Below are 12,326 nucleotides of genomic sequence, written 5' to 3' on the forward strand. Positions count from 1 at the left end.
GTCAGAGGATAATAGTTTAATGGAGTGCGGATGAGTGACGTAGGATCCAATAAACGTTAAGGCGTTTTGGATCTTTTAAGAAAAGAGCAATGAGTGCAGAGAATAATGCAATCACTGCAAGGGAGTCGAGTGTGTTGACAAGCCATCGGCCACGTCTTACCGCAAAAACAATGCTGCAAATCCAATGCCATAGCGGACGAGTCCAGTTCGGTGCAGTCCTGTTTTGCTTCTTTCGTGTCCGCCTAAAACCACACCGCGATCTCATTGGGAATAAAAAGAGAAAGGAGACGCCTCCAATCCGATCCATGACTCCTCTCTTCTTTTCCTCCTAAAATATAGGCGACAGTCTCCCTAAAAAAATGTGTAAATATTATATTATTATTATTTAATATTTTTTTAATACATCAGCCGACCCCTTTCGTTTTGGAAGTTTCCGCCGCCTACCCGATCGCTTTCGTCTCCGTTTCGCCCAATTCCGCCCCGATCGCTTCCGATCAGCGAACGCCGGCAGTCGAGGCGCCCAATCGCCGGACCAGCGCTGCGATCGCCGGAGGAGCAAGGGATCGCGGGAGATTGGATCGCTAGGTTCGTCCGCGGATTAGGGTTTCGCTTTCCCTTCTGCTCCTTTTCGGTCGAGATTTAGCTGCTTCAGCTTCTGATTCTCATTCTTTCCTGCTTGTCTCGTCTTTGTGAGCTGTAGCTTGAGCTTTCGAATTGGTGGATTTACTTGGCTACTTCGTGTCTTTTGCTTCCAAATCTTTGCTGAAGTCAGTGGATTGCTTTCTGGTTCTCGTTAGGGTTCGACTCGGTAGTTGGAGAGCTTTTTGTAGTTGTAATATGCTAGTTTTGTACTTCTAATTGAGTTGTTTGGTTTCATTTTAGTGGCTCGAGTCGTGCTTTTGGGCTTTCAGTTCGTCTTCTTTCTTGTGGAGTTTCTCAGTGATGAATTCACGTAATTCCTCATCTTCTTGTGCTTCGATATGGGTTCGGAACTTTGAATTACTATTGCATTCACTGTTGTTCGTAGCTGGATGACCCGTGTTTCTTGAACATTGTCTTTGAACCTTCTTTGAACCCACACTTGAACATTGTCTCACTTGCCGCCTCTCTTTTTATTAGAAGAGATGTATCATTTAGAGTTTCTATTAAAAGAATTCTTTCAATTCTGTGGAAGACCAGTTATGTACCAACATCAGCTTCTGAGGTTGTAGAAATTTATAAGGAATGTATGTCCATATGCAGGAATGAGATGTGGATGTGAGCTTTTATGGTTGATTAAGCATGAAAATGTCAGGAAATATGAGGGCAGAGTCAGCTTCGAGTAGTCTGGATGGACCAAACTTTGCTGCTTCCTATCACAATGGGCAGCGTGGGACCTACTCAGGCTCTGGTTTGGAGAGGTCTGGAAGCTTCCGCGAGAGCTTGGAGAGCCGTATTCTGGTTACTGGGCCCAGCACATCGAGAAACACAGCCTCCTCTGCAGAAATACCACATTTGCTGCAGTATCTTTCATTAGAGCATTTCTCAATGAGCGAGCAAAAGTATTCTCGCTCTGGAGAATTAAGAAGAGTTCTAGGTGTTACAGTTGAGGAGCACTCTTTTGGATCTGTGCAGTCTAAGCTGCTCCCTCCCATTGCATCAGAAGATCTTAAACGTTTCAGAGCTAGCATATTTGAGTCATCAACCAGAGCAAGGTTAGTTTCTTCATGCATTTGCCTATTGTTTTCTCTGTATCTATGAAAGCATGATTTGCTTATAGTTACTATATTTTATACTGTTCTGGACAAATCTATCTTTGAATGAACCATTAATTGTTCAACCTTTGTATCTGCTGGATTTTAATCATGTCACTGCTTGGCACATGGGATATGTGTATAAAATCCTGCATGCAAGTAAACATACTTGGAATTGGTTCAATCATACAGTGACATTGTAGTGGCTGCTTGCTGATGATTAACTTCTTTTTCACCAGGGATAGAATGAAGTCATTGCAGGAATCAATTATGAAATTGGATAAATATCGCAACTTGCTTTCAAGGAAACGACAAAGAACTGATCAGTTATATGAGAAGTCAGGTAATTCAAATCCACTTAAGATGGGAAGTCAGAGTCATCAAAGCCCTTCAGAGATTGCAAGTCCAAGACTGGAGGACAGAGCAAAGAATGTAATTCCAAATAAACGTGTTCGCTCCTCTATGGCGGAAGTACGGGTTTGTATATCTTCCCAAGGTGTTATCTTGAGTGATAAGGCTCTTGTCTTTGTCATTTCTTGTGGAGTCTGTTGTACCACTTTTTGGTGATTTGAGGATTTTTAATAAATTAATGCTGTCTTAGTTGTTAATAACCAACTATGTTTACAATCTATAATCATTCTTCCTCCAGTAAATCTATGCATGCTTTTAAGCCTCAAGTTCAACTATTCTGTTAACATTTATTCAGAATTTGTTATCAGTCCAGTTACATGCCTCTCTGATTTGTTGGTAGAAATAAGCATATTGATTACTTGTTTGCGATCCATTTTCTTTTTTTTATTGAAACTCAAATGTGAAGTTTTTAGTTTGTTCATTATAGCTGAAATGACTTTTTCCCCTTTATCTGCTTCAGCCAGAAGGGCGTGGGACTGTTCTTCTGAGGCAAGGTGCAGTTATAGAAAAGGATAAAAATGTGCTTTCTGACAAGGATAAAGTTATGCTTAGAGGTTGCAATGGGGGGCCAATACCTTCAGAAGAGAAGATGTGTGGACTCCCTCCAGGGGGTGATGGATGGGAGAAAAATAAACGAAAGCGTTCTGTTGGCCTTAACAGAGTAATAGATGGTGATAGAGATATTAAACAACCATTTCAGCAGAGGCCTAACAGTGAATCTCGTCTACGCCCTTCTGATGGCACTGGATTCAGGTAACTATTTGAGGAGGTTATACACCTTAAACAATTTATTTATACTTTTCAAGCAAGGATCTTTGTTGAAGTTACTGGAGATAAGAATCATCATCCTACTTTGTTTAGAACAAATAACTGCTTCTGGATTGCTAACAAAATTGTGCAACTATTCTTAGTTTCTTTTTCAGTAGTACCGTAGTTTAGAGTATGAGGTCCTAGAGCTCAGGACTTCAATGAGGTAGCCATTTCAAAGTTATCATGCAGAAGTGTTTTATGTGATTAGCTAGATCTGTGGGTAAAACATGATATTCTGCAAGTAAAAAATTTATTAGTTAATATTAATTCATATTGGATGGGTATGGTGAGGGTGGGAGAAAGAAGCTATTGTGGGTTAGGGTTAGGAATTGCTGCTTACTGTGGTAAGACTCTGTACCTCAACTTACCCCATATCTCATATTGGTAGAGTCCTATCCACGTGGCCACCTTTATTTTTGTAGTAGGTTTTTCATCTAACAGTAGAACACAATGAAAAATAGTAACAAGACAAGGTAAGCCAGCAATTTTAAACTAGTCAATCAAGAAGCTATGATGCTTGGATTCCTTCAATTTCCAATTAGTGTAAGAAGTATTTAGGCTTTGAATATTAGCATTATGGCCATTTTTGTAATTTAGAGCCCCTATATTCTTTTCAATTTAATATGAGAGTTACTTTCTTTTTTTGTTTTTACTTTTTGATTTCAATGTTTATTATGAGTAAGTTTTGACCTTGTACATGCACTATCTAGGGAATTAAGAGACAGTTTCTCTTTAAAGGGTAAATCTAATGTTTTTTGGTTTTGAATGGTATCAGACTCTAGATATGGTTGGTATTTTCAGGGCATTTGTGCTTATTTGACCCACTTAAGCTGAAGTAGTGATGTACCTGTTAACCAAGTTCAGGATGAGTACATGCAGGAAAACCTACACTGATTTGAGTACGAGCATGCAACTCAAGCATTGTTTTTTCAGCTCAAATATAAAAAAATGTAAATTACATCACTCAATCCTTCAAATCTGGGTTGAACTTTATTTGGGTCCCTAAAATTCAATTTGTGCCAGTTGTTTTTATAAATTTATCAACATTTGTTACAAGTCCTGTTGTTAGCTTTTATCCATTAACCTTTGTGAAAAGTTAATTTTGCTATACAACAGGATTGGACTCACCAACGAGGATAAATGTCAGTGAGAACTATTGCTTCTTGATTTATTATATAGCTTTGTGGGTTGATAATTTCTTGGAAACATTTAGTTGGTCAAAAAATAGGGATATCTTTCTGATGGTGAGTTTTTTTGCTTTTCAATCTGTTGAATGAAAAAAGAAAAAGAAAATAGAACTTTGATCTAACAAAAAATTCCTGCTGACTAGGTAGTGGTGATCTTTCACGTCCCTACTCTCTTTCTATCCCTCAATAACATTTAGAAAATTTCTGCTAATATTTTCTTCAAACTCTCATCTTGCAGACCTGGCTTGTCTAGTGTAACCACAATAAGCAACAAGATGGATAGCTGCCCCGAAAATAGTGGTGCTAACTCTCGTGGAATACTCAAGAATGACTTGGATGGTAGCTCCACTCCAAATGAAAGACGAGAACATTTTGTTGGACAAGATAATGATCGAATGGTGTCTAAAGGAAGCAATAAGTATGTTTACATTACACTTATATTACTTTTGTGGCTACATTATAAGATAGAAAATCATGAAAGATTGCAATACAAGCTCCCCATTACTGCAAAGCAAATTCCTTCAAACTTGCATCTAGTGTAATGTCCTTGGAGAGGGTTATATGGTTGCTGTTTACATTATGTATCATGGTATTATATGTAGCCTCTAGAGGCAAACTAGTGTTAGGCTAAGTGGCTAACACTAGTGTTAGGATACATCCCTTCAAACTTTTATCTGGAGATTTCTGTTTTGCTTTAAAATTTAAATATTTTGCTCCATTTTTAGCTCTGCATGTATTATCGTTGAACATTCAGCAAATATAACATTGGCTCATTGTTATATCCAGGTTAAATATGCGTGAGGATGCTCAAGTGGGAAACCAAAGTCCTCTGATAAAAGGAAAAGCATCTAGAGCACTGAGAACTGGTTCAGGCATTGTCATGAATGCATCTTCTAATTTTCTTCGTTCATCTGGAAGCACTGATGGTTGGGAGCAAGCCCCCTGCATCAACAAAATTCAGCCGTCAAATGGGGTGAACAATCGTAAAGGGTCAATAAATAATGAATCATCATCACCCTCTGTAACTCAATGGGTGGGTCAACGGCCTCAAAAAATCTCTAGAACAAGAAGGGTTAATGTAGTTTCTCCAGTCTCAAACTTGGATGATGCTCAGTTTTCACACGAAGGATTTTCTACTCCTGATGGTGGCGCCAGAATGACAACTACAGATACCAGTGGGCTTTTAATTTCTAGAGGCAGGCCCAGTAGCAGTCACCAATCAAAACTGAGACTCGATAATGTCCTCTCTCCTGCAGTATTATCAGAAAGTGAAGAGTCAGTTGCTGTTGAGAACAAGTTGAAGGAGAAAGGAACTGATAATTTTGAGCTAGAAGATGGTGCTCAAGCACCCCTTAAGGCAACAACTTCTGCTTTGCCATCAAAGAAGACCAAGACTACTCCAAAAGAAGAAATTGGAGATGGAGTTCGAAGACAAGGTAGGAGTGGAAGAGGCTCAGTACAGTCAAAATCATGTTTACCTCTACCAAGGGAGAAACTGGAAAATGTAGATTCTACAAAGCCACTCAAAAATGGAAAGCATGGTTCTGAAAGGAGCGAAAGGTTCCAGACTTTCTTGCTATTACTTTGTACTTATGAATTGGATTAAGCTTACTAAGTTGTACTATTGCCCGGTACAGTAGGATTGGCCGCCCTCCTTCAAAAAAGTTATCTGATCGGAAGACTTGTGTCCGTACACAAATTATGAATGGTGGTTCCTTTGAATTGGCAGGTTCTAGAATTTATATCCATTTAACAATTCTATAGTTGATCTTTTCCTTGCTTTTTTTACATCTGTAAGGCGCAACCTTATATGATCAAATTTTGTAGGAGAATCAGAGGATGATCGAGAAGAATTACTGTCAGCTGCAAATGCAGCTCGTAACGCCAGCTGTGAGATTCTTCTTAAAAATATTTGCTTCCACAAATCAAATCCATTTACACTTTGCTTCCTTTGTTTTATTGTCATTCTTACTTTTGTAGATCATGCCTGTTTAAGCACTTTCTGGAAAAAAATGGAATCCATTTTTTCATTTGTGACATTGGAGGATATATCTTTTGTCAAGCATCAGGTTAGTGTTTATGTTGTATGATCCCTTTTTTAATAATAGTATCTGTTTATGTTATGCTGACAAGCCTTACTCTTCATTTACCCAACTTTGTAACAGATTCATTTTGCTAAGGAGGTAGATGGAAGTTTGTCTAACAGGGTTGAAGTTGGCCATGATGTAATGGTACTAGCCACTTCTAATTTTCTGCATATGTCTTTCATGTTTCGTCTTTGAAGAAGGTGTGGACTTGTATGTTTATAACCTTAGCGCTTCCTGAATATGAAATCAGTTTCTCTCTTTCTTTGTCACTCAATTCAATGAACTATATTTGTGAATTGTGATACTAGTGATTTTAAATTAACAACTCTGTAGACTTGGTAACTTTACTTTTCAGCAGCCTGTGTTGGTGTCTGATCAGAATCATTCCATTTCTTTTCAGGATGAGGTCCTTTACGATGTGGCATCTTCACCTCACATTTCCTTTGCCAGAGAGCAGTCAAGTGTGGTTGGATCAACCAACAAATCTTTTGAGACCCATTATTCGGCTGCTGGGACACAGCATGTCAATGCATCACTTGGAAGATTAGAGACCAAGAGATGGTATGACAAAATGGTTCCACTCTCGCAGAGGCTTCTCTCAGCCTTTATCACAGAAGATGATATCAAAAAAGTTGAAAATGACTCCCAAGGCGAATCAGTTTTACAGTTGTCAAGTGATTATGTTCATTATGGTACTAATAGTCGTGTTAATGATCATGCTAAAGATTTACTGAACATGGATTGTGAGTTGGAGCTTAATTATAAGAATCAGAAAAATTGTATGGGAGATAATATGGCTTGTGATGGATTTATGGTCTCCAACAACTTTAGGCACTCAAATATTCAACATTTCATGTCTGGAGATGAACCACTGGTGGAAAATAGTGCTGTTATGAATGCATATAATGGTTCACTTTCTGATTACCAGAAAAATAATCTTAATCAGCTGCAGATAATGGACAACACTTTTCCCTATGAGCGCCAGTTTGAGGACATGCCTCTTGATGATAGGATTTTGATGGAACTCCACAGTATAGGCATATTTCCGGATGCAGTGGTATGTATACTTTAAAATGTATTGTTTATTTTATCTTATCTTGATGACATAGATTGTGGTGCAGCTCTAATTTAATCTTGGCGTTTAAGTTCTGTTGCAGTAGTGTGGTGGTGTATTTTGAAATTATTGAAGCAATTAATTGGAAAAGAAATGAATGCTAATAGGTGATAGCACCAAATCAAAAGCACTTGTCCTCGTTCAGAAGGCTATCTTTTTCCGGATGATGTCTCTTGCTATTTCTTCTTTTTGTTTGAATCTTCATGTATTTTCTCTTAATTTCTCTTTTCATAAGAAAAATTATATTTTCCTTTGTTGGAAATACTGCACGAGGTACTTGGCAATTGGCATTTCTTAGAAAAATTGTCTGATTAAATCGAACAAAGAGCATACCTATCTATTTATTTCCACATATTTTGCTTAAGTTTGGTGCCTTTCCTTGCCCATACGAGATTCTCTATAATTTTACTATAATCAAATCCCTACAAACCATATATAAGTTCAAGTAGATCTATGATTAAATACTCAAGTGGGCTTGAGGTAATCCAATCTTGATATAGCTTGTGGCAATGCTTAAAATCTCAGTCAGGTGCCAATACCAGACAGTTGTTGGATGGTGACGATCCTTACTAAGAGAATGAGGAGGTAGAGAGGGAGGAGACGGTGACAACACGACAGGAAAGAGCAAGTGGTGGAGGCAGGGAGAGAGAGAATTTGTGAGAGAAAGCATGAAGGAGAGAGAGAAAGAGAGAGCACTTAGAAGAGAGCGAGAGAGAGAGAGAGAGAGAGAGAGAGAGAGAGAGAGAGAGAGAGAGAGAGAGAAGATAATTGCTAAAAGTAAAATAATATCGGTACCAAGAGGTAGGCTTACTACCTGGTACATCTGGTTGCATCAGTTAAATCCGGACGTGTGCTTGGTAACATAACCATACTGGCATGGTAAGCCTGTTATGAACCAAACTTTCCTTTTGATGAAAGATAAATGAACAGAATAAACATATCTGCATTCAGCCTTGTAATTTATTTAAATTTTTATGTGTTACTTGAAATTGTAGTAGTTAAACTTTGCCATTTTCCTTTGAGCTTAATACGTCTTACCTTTTTCATAAATTTCTCTACAGCCTGATCTTGCTGAGAGCGAAGATGGAGAAATTGACAAAGTTATTACAGAACTTAAGATGAGACTTTATGAGCAGGTTATTTGTTTGAAATGCTTAATGTTTTGATATTTATTTTGAAAATTTATGATTAGATACGTAGAGGGGCTCTGTTAAGCTTGTAACTCTCAAGATTATATAAGGTTGTGCAATTTGCTGACACCCAATTATGAGAAATTTCACAATTGAGGAAAACTCTATTAAGACATAATCATTTATGAAGTTACATGCAAAAATATTTTTACTGTATGGAAATCTCTTATGGTAAGATATTGCAGTCAAAGCCTGACAGTGTTAGTATTTTTATCATTTGAATATAGTGATGTATGAATATTTGATATTTCTAACTCTGCACGAGAATGCACAAAACTCTTTACAATTTTATGGTCTTTATTATTGACAGTTATTCTAATGCTAAGTTGCTTTAATAGGTGAGGAAAAAGAAAACTCAATTAGGTAAACTAGAAAAAACAGTTGAAGGTATAAAAGAAGTTGAGGAGAGGTACGAGTTTCAATATTCTTCTTTGTTTCACTGGTCATAAGTAATCCTTGATCTACCATAACTGAAGAGTCTTTAATTTAAAACTACAGGAAACTTGAGCAGCTTGCAATGAACAAACTTGTTGAGATGGCACACAAAAGGCTAATGGTAATCACAGAACTCAAGTGTACTGTCATTTTAGTACTGTTTTTCTCTTAAGGAATTCTCTGCTTGAAAATATTGATGCAAGTTTCTTTTTACTATCTTCTGCTGTCTTATAATGATATGAGCGAGTGTTGATGGATCCTAGAGATGTCTGAGTAACTGATTCCTAGCCAAGTCTTTATTTGTATCTTCATTGGGTACTTTAAGGAAATGTTCCAATCTCTTCTTATGCATATGATGTTATCTATTGTTGGTTTTACCTTGGAGATTAATTCATTGGTGCATCTATACTTATGTACTTAATACTATAGTATTGGGGTGTTCTGCTCAACTTTTTGTCTTTCATGCAAATTTTGGATTCATGAATTTTGACTTGTCCCCTGCAACCTTCAAAGTCATCATGTAGTCTAAGCTCAAAATGGTATCTTCTTTGAAGCTTAAATGCAAAGTACTTGCACTTTTAGTTTGCTTCCTGGATTGTTACCTCTTCCATGAATGATCTCCTTTTTTCTATTTAGATTTTTTATTCTCTGCTTATGCTAGTGATCTAGAATTGAAAGTAATACTGTCAATTTTATTATAAATATAAACAGGTCTGTACCTTTGTAGCATTATTCTTTAAACTATGCTCTGTTAAATAACAAATCTCTAGTTTGGATTGATTTATGGCTTAAGGGAAGAAAATCAGTTCTATTGTGCTTTTTCAGTGTCCGATCACAATCAGTTTAGATAGTCATTCTGATTTTCATATTACCTCAGAACCTCATCACATGACCAGACTTCAATTCATAGTTGTATTTAATTAGGAATTTTCTTGGATCACAACAGGTGAGTTCAGTTACCCTGGAGTTATATGAGGCAGAAGGCTTAACCAATCTAGATTCTTAACCCTCATTCTAGCCATAGATTATGTAAATCCTGTACTAGTTTGATTTTATTTGGCTATATCTGAATATGTGGACAAACCCTGGTGCCCTTTCATGCTTCATATATTGACTGTATTAGCAGCATATTGGTTGAGCTGCTCATGAGATACCATTATTATCCTCGGGCACTCCTTGATGTTAATTGGAGTCCATTTAAATTACCTATAAAATCTGTCTTCTTTCTACAGGGCGGGCGTGGTAGTTCAAGTCATAAGAATGGAATAACTAAGGTTTCAAAACAACTTGCATTGGCCTTTGCTAAGCGAACAATAGCCAGATGTCACAGATTTGAAGAAACAGGTCGAAGCTGCTTCAGTGAACCGACATTGCGGGATGTGATCTTGTCAGCACCTCTACATAACATTGATTCTAAACATTCAGATGTTTCTGGTGCTATTAATCATGTGGAATCACGGAGCGGTCATCTTGGTTCCCGAGTATCAGGTATGGATTTTGGTTGCATCATTCTTCCCTCTCTCTAGAAGCATGCATGTGGTGTCATATGCGAATGTATGTGCATGCACTTGCATTTGTAAGTATCATATATGTTTGTTTATATACATTATAATCCCAGTTTAACACATTTAGACATTTATTAATTAATTTATTATTAGTGTCGATGGTCTGAACTGTTGCTTGTTAGCCCAGTAGGCTTTAATCACACAACCTTGCCCTGGGCTGAAATTTGTGGTCCATCTAGTAAGCAGGATTTCAGCCTTATTTGTGGGCCTGATTGACTGGAGAGGCTCATATAATCTTTGTTTAATGCACTTCATTCTTTGAAGTATATAAAACTGGTGTCTATATGTGACCCTGTGTTATTTGGTACTTCTAATACAGTTATTTGTTCATGATCATATAAAAACATAATGGAGCACAAAAGTTTGTCCTCATAAAGGATTTGGCAACTAACCAAATATAGTTTGATGTTTTACAATCAAGATTATTGTCTTTGAGTATGTCTTGGTTCTCAAGTGTGGTCTGGCAATGGACTGAGCTAGGCCCTGCTGGAGCTGGTCCATTGACACCATAGCTATTACCAGAGAATGGTGATCATACACCCAACTAGCATCATGATTTCCTTTCCTGTTTTTGTTTTAGCTGTTTAAAAAGTACTGGTTATATTTGCAGCTTCTTCTAACTGGCTTTCAGGTGTACCATCAGTTATGGAGAGGCATGGACTTGGTAATAAGATTGATCGAGGTCCATTGGATGCATACCAAGGTTTTCCTCAAATGGGAGATCAATTGGTTAGTAAACCCGACAGGAAGAAGAAGGAGGTGCTTCTGGATGATGTTGTTACAGGTGCTGCTACAAGAGCCATATCAACTCCTAGCTACTCTCTTCCAAGTAGCACAAAATGGAAAAAAACTGAAAGAGACAGGGATCAGCACAAAGATGCATTGGGAAGAAGCTCTACTGCTAAAGCTGGTCGTCCATCATCCAGTGGCAGGGGTGAACGCAAAACAAGGACAAAGCCAAAGCAAAAGATAGCTCAATTGTCAACATCAGGGAATGGTATTGGCCGAGTTACAGAGGCAGCCAACTTTTTGTCACCAGCATCACAAGAATCCTTTGACACTGTGAATAATTCTGTCATGAAAATTGATCAGGAAGTTGAATTGCAAAGTTCAAGTAATATTACCCATGATTCATCTAAAGAGGTTGATGATACTATCTTCACTAACTTACCACTGCATGCGATAGATTCCATTGATGAATTAGATGTAGCTGAAGGTCTGGGTGGACAAGGTCAGGATATTGGTTCTTGGCTGAATGTTGATGAAGATGCACTCCAAGATCATGATCTAGTGGGCCTAGAAATTCCAATGGATGATCTCTCAGAATTGAAATTGAACTTTTAAAGGGAGACTAATGTGGATATTCAAAATCTGTCAGAATACAAGCTCTATTGTCTTTATGACAACTAACAGGTCAAATTGTCTACCTCAACGAATTAGAATATGTACCTAGGACAGTCTATTCTTTTTTATACCTTGTAAGTTCTTGGCAGTTCCCAGTTGCTTTCCGTCATCTAAGAATTGTTCAGAGTACCAAATGTCAAAATAATTTGACCCATCTATCCAGATTAATCTTATTTCAAGATACTATGGGAAATGTGTCTGGAGTTGAATAATATCAGCTGAGGTAGTTTTTGTACTCATGTTCCAACAACACATGCTTTGAGAAGCACATGAATGCAGCCATTAAACGGTTGTCGATGGAGCATGTACTGAAATGATTAGCCTGTGGAGTGGTGGATTTTTGGATGGCAATTTCCAATGATGAAAAGAGCCGACCTTGAAGCAGCAGAT

At 37.7% G+C, this 12,326-nt stretch overlaps 1 protein-coding gene across 7 annotated transcripts; it reads left to right on the plus strand.

Moving 5' to 3' along the window:
• The first annotated feature begins 329 nt into the window (after positions 1-329).
• Positions 330-12,115, plus strand: LOC103976520 (uncharacterized). 7 transcript variants are annotated; one of them, XM_018822376.2, is made up of 16 exons: positions 330-585; positions 1,243-1,694; positions 1,973-2,210; positions 2,605-2,897; positions 4,380-4,559; positions 4,928-5,701; positions 5,779-5,870; positions 5,969-6,031; positions 6,122-6,210; positions 6,307-6,366; positions 6,629-7,285; positions 8,404-8,478; positions 8,871-8,941; positions 9,031-9,088; positions 10,200-10,455; positions 11,143-12,115. In XM_018822376.2, the coding sequence occupies exons 2-16, from the start codon at positions 1,282-1,284 to the stop codon at positions 11,874-11,876; spliced, it is 4,053 nt and encodes a 1,350-aa protein (XP_018677921.2). In that variant the 5' UTR covers positions 330-585; positions 1,243-1,281; the 3' UTR covers positions 11,877-12,115. The 7 variants fall into 7 exon arrangements, with proteins under 7 accessions (XP_018677921.2, XP_018677920.2, XP_064995027.1 ...); XM_018822375.2 differs by having other exon boundaries at positions 1,973-2,204; positions 6,307-6,372; XM_065138954.1 differs by having other exon boundaries at positions 331-585; positions 5,782-5,870; positions 6,307-6,372.
• The last annotated feature ends 211 nt before the right edge of the window (positions 12,116-12,326 follow it).

Source organism: Musa acuminata, chromosome BXJ3-2 (assembly GCF_036884655.1).
Source record: "Musa acuminata AAA Group cultivar baxijiao chromosome BXJ3-2, Cavendish_Baxijiao_AAA, whole genome shotgun sequence".
Lineage (NCBI taxonomy): Eukaryota > Viridiplantae > Streptophyta > Magnoliopsida > Zingiberales > Musaceae > Musa > Musa acuminata.

Coding starts and splice junctions, on each gene's coding strand:
- LOC103976520 (XM_018822373.2), top strand. CDS start 1,282: ATGAAAATGTCAGGAAATATGAGGGCAGAGTCAGCTTCGAGTAGTCTG. Junction 8,942..9,030: donor ATAAAAGAAGTTGAGGAGAG/GTACGAGTTTCA, acceptor TTAAAACTACAG/GAAACTTGAGCAGCTTGCAA. Junction 10,456..11,142: donor TCTTGGTTCCCGAGTATCAG/GTATGGATTTTG, acceptor TTATATTTGCAG/CTTCTTCTAACTGGCTTTCA.